The following is a 4,502-nucleotide window of genomic DNA, read 5'->3' on the forward strand; positions in this document are numbered from 1 at the left end:
ACAGGGCCGGAGGAGGAATCGCCACCGTCCACAAAAGCACCATCAGGATCTCAACAAACAGCAACCACACCCTCAGCACCGCTGAACACATGCACTTCCAGATCACATAGACCCAAAGACCACCCTAAGAGGCACCCTCGTCTACAGACCGCCAGGACCCCGGCCTCAATTCTGCGACTCCATCGCCGACCTCCTCAGCACGCACGCGCTGACCTCCACCGACTACATCCTCCTTGGAGACCTGAACTATCACCTGGAGAACAACAACGACAGCAACTCCTCCACCCTGATTGACATTCTCGCCAACCTCGGACTGAAATAGCTCGTCACGACGCCGACCCACATCGCCGGCCACACGCTAGATGCCATCTTCTCCTCTAGCCCCCACGTCACCTTCAGCCACGCCTCCGAACTCACCTGGACAGACCATCACTGCATCCAATTCTCCTTCCGAAAAGCCCTCACACACCACCGCACACTACAGACCCCCGCCGCTGCTGGGGCAAAGTCACCCAAGAAAACTACAGACAAGCCTCGCGCTCAACCCTCCGATGAACCCCACCAACCCAGATGAAGGTGCACTTGCCGTCGAACGCTGGATGAACGACTGCGCCAACACCGTCGCCCCGCTGAAAAACCCCACCAGCAGAGACACCAGCAGAAGAGTCAGCTGGTTCAAGCCAGAACTCCTCGATTCCAAACGCACCTGCCGGAAACTGGAAAACATATGGCACAGCGACAAGACACCAGACAGCCGCACTGACCACAAAGACGCCATCCGCAACCACCACCACCTCATCAGGACCGCCAAAAGAACCTCCTTCACAGACTGCTTTGACAACAATGCACACAACAGCAAGGAGCTCTTCACCATCGTGAAGGAACTCTCCAACCCCAGCTCCAACACCAACGACATCCCACCATCGCAAGCCCTGTGCGACTCCCTCGCCACCTTCTTCTACCGGAAAATCACCGTCATCCCGGATGACCCCTGCCGACCACACCGCACCGAACCCACCGCACCCACCACCCACGACACCCTGACAACCTGGGCCAACGTGAGCATCGAGGACACTCTCCCGCACCACATCTTCAACAAAGCCAGCAATTCCATCGCACCCCACCTGCACAAAATCATCACCCTCTCCTTCAAGACCGCCACCTTCCCTGAGAACTGGAAGCACGCAGAGATCAACGCCCTACTGAAGAAACCCAAAGCGGATCCGAGCGAACTCAAGAACTTCCGACCCAGCTCCCTGCTTCTGTTCCCAGCAAAGGTCATCGAGAAGATAGTAAACACCCAGCTCACCCATCACCTCGAAGACAACAACATCCTGGACCCGTCCCAATCAGGATTCCGCAGCAACCACAGCACCGAGACCGCCCTCATCGCCACCACAGACGACATCAGGATCCTGCTAGACAATGGCGAGACGGCGGCCCTCATCCTCCTGGACCTCTCCGCTGCCTTCGACACCGTCTGCTACTGTGCACTACGCACGCGCCTCCATGACGCAGGGATCCGAGACAAGGCCCTGGACTGGACAACCTCCTTCCTCTCCGGCAGAACTCAGAGAAATCACACATTGGTCCAGGTCAACCACAACCATTGACTTCTGATTGGCACTTCTACTAGATTTTAATAATTTTGATGTCATTTCTCTTATTTTTTTCTCCATGTTTAGACTCTGGTAGAAGATGGTTGTGGAATTTTTATTTTGTTGTGTTTTGACTTTTTCATTTTTTGGCACTACTAAACACCTTACCGATGTATTTCTTAAATTAAGCCTGTATGGTCTGGTCATAACTGACATGTCCTCCCTAGGTAGTAATACTTTTTTCTTCAACATTGCATTCATAGCAAAGCAGAGTGCAGCAAGTGTGCCAATTCATAACTCAGCAGGGACTTACAACATATACTACCATGCGCTCAAGACAAAGTTTGTGCAGGCAATAGATGTTTATGCAAGTCATAGTGCACACACATATTATCATTATTTTTAGAATTAGCGCCTGTGAAAAATGTGTTTTCTGTTTTTTCCATGATCTATAAAACATTTTGGTGCATGTCAATCTGGTGACTAATTATTTATGCATTAGAATTCTGATAATACATGAGTCAGATGATATAGAGAGTGGTTCTGTTCTATAGAGAAATATGTTTAGTGGAATATGTGTGTGTGTGTGTGTATTCATGTTTGTGTGTGTGCGTGTGTGTGTGTATGCAAATCTGTGTACTTGTGTATCTATGTAAGAAAATGTCACCTCAGTATGTAGTACCTACAGATATACATTCCCTACTTAGTACTGTCAATGAGTGTCTTACTGGAGTGGTGTTGACTTCTCTCTGCCAAACTCTGCACTTAAAAATCTGGCACTGGTGACAGAGAGACCAATGGGGTATTACTCTAAATAAATCTTGCTACCTGCCTAATTCCTCTACCTCACTTGTCCTTTATCACGTCATTATGCCTGGCGTTTGACATCCTTCTCTATAATACAAAATATTTTAATCCATTCATTGCCATTCCGAAATACGTGCTTTAAAAAAACACATGTTCAAGAAAACAGGAAATAATGGAAGGAATGTTTTTTCAAATCAAGTAGGTCATCATGGTTGACAAATTTGGATATGATAACCAGTGTACTAATATCTACTGTTCCTTTTCAGTTCCAGGATTGTATTCCCACACTGGTGCTCAAGCTTGAAGATGACCATCAACTCCAGCTCAATGCAGGGCACACAGTTCGTCCTGATTGGCATTCCTGGGATGCAGAGTGAGCAGCAATGGCTCTCAATTCCTCTGGCTCTTCTTCTCTCTGTGGCCATTTTGGCCAATGTTACCCTTCTGACCACAATCTACCGGGAGGAGTGTCTTCATGCACCCATGTACTACTTTCTTGCTTCCCTATCTCTGGTTGATCTTCTCCTGAGTATGGTCACTACACCAAAGGTCCTTGCCATCCTGTGGTTTAGTGATAGAGCCATCAGTCTTAGAGCATGTTTTTTACAAATGTTCTTTGTTCATTATCTTCTTGGACTTGAGTCTGGGATTTTCCTGGCTATGGCCTTTGATCGGTACATTGCTATATGCTACCCTCTGAGGTACACTTTGATTGTCACTGATGGACTTGTTGTGAAACTCACTGTAGTGATATTTGTAAGATCAGCCTCCCTAACCATTCCGGTGCCAGTATTTGCTGCACAACTGCACTACTGCAGCAGCCATATTGTTGAGCACTGTTTTTGTGCAAACCTGGCTGTGGCTAAACTGGCATGCGGCAATATTAGGCTCAATAGTGTGTACCAACTAGTTGTTGCTGGCGCTGGACTGGGTATGGATTTGGTTCTGATCTCCCTGTCCTACTGCCTCATTATCTATGCTGTGGCAAAGCTTCACTCAGAAGGGGCAGCATCGAAAGCCTTCAGCACGTGCACATCTCATTTCATCCTCATTTTGTTTTTCTATTCTACCCTGATGGTGCTAGCCATCACAAACAAATCAGAAGAGCACGTATCCCCAGACTTTGCTATCCTGCTTAATGTTCTGCACCTGATTGTCCCCTCTGCCTTGAACCCCTTAGTGTATGGTGTGAGGACTAAAGAGATTAACCAGGGCATCAGAAAGATGTACATGTGGTGTTTCATCACAAGGACATAGAGGGCTTAAAATGGCAGCTAACAATAGAGTTTTTTCGGGGCAGCATTAAAGTGACTAGGTTGACATATCTGTGGTAAATCTAAGGTCTTGTTTATGAGCTCTTTAGAGTCTAAAAGGCTCAGATCAGCTTCACTATAGCTAGGCAAAGGGGCTTCTGGTCCATCTATCAGATTCAGTTGTTTTAATACATTGCTTTAATAACTAGAGTGACAGCAATAACTCCCACCCTAAGTGTATCCTTGCTTGCATTTTAACTTGAGCATACACAGCACCTGGAGGAACGTTTGGGATGTCAACACTGACTGGTACATTTTTAAGATGCAGCCACAGAAAAGTTTTTGACTTTCCTGGGGGTTATTTTGACAGCTTTCCCAGTAACAATCCTGTGTGATATGACCAAATATAGAGAGAAATGTTGTGAGTTTGTAAAGTGAACATCCTAAAAACTAAATATTTAAATAATATACTTTTAATATCATATTGCAGAACTAAGAGCACCATTTAAAACAATTTGGTGTAGGGCAGGGCCACAGATCTTTTTGCTGTGCTGTCCTACGCCAATTTGAAAGGGCAAGAATGCACCGTATTTACAAGATACGGTGCATTCCTGTCCTTTCAGCCAGTGCACAATTTGCAGCTAAGCGCCAATGCAGGCACCCTAAAAACCTTGGTGAAAGGGTTTCTGTGTTGTTGGCATGATTGTTTTTGTGCAGGAAGGGCAACTTTCCTGCACAAAAACATTAACATGAGGTGTTGTCCTCATTCTATGAGTGCTGCAGAATACAACACACTTGGAAAGAAGAAAAAATGAGAAGAAATGAAAATTCTCCAAATTGTAAC

The 4,502-nt window shown here is 46.4% G+C and overlaps 1 protein-coding gene across 1 annotated transcript; it reads left to right on the forward strand.

Moving 5' to 3' along the window:
• The first annotated feature begins 2,705 nt into the window (after positions 1-2,705).
• LOC146806297 (olfactory receptor 56A1-like) lies at positions 2,706-3,662 on the forward strand. The gene has a single exon (XM_085623938.1). It carries the CDS (start codon positions 2,712-2,714, stop codon positions 3,660-3,662), a length of 951 nt encoding a protein of 316 aa, XP_085480064.1. The 5' UTR covers positions 2,706-2,711.
• The last annotated feature ends 840 nt before the right edge of the window (positions 3,663-4,502 follow it).

This window comes from Triturus cristatus, chromosome 8, assembly GCF_964204655.1.
Source record: "Triturus cristatus chromosome 8, aTriCri1.1, whole genome shotgun sequence".
In the NCBI taxonomy this organism is placed as follows: domain Eukaryota; kingdom Metazoa; phylum Chordata; class Amphibia; order Caudata; family Salamandridae; genus Triturus; species Triturus cristatus.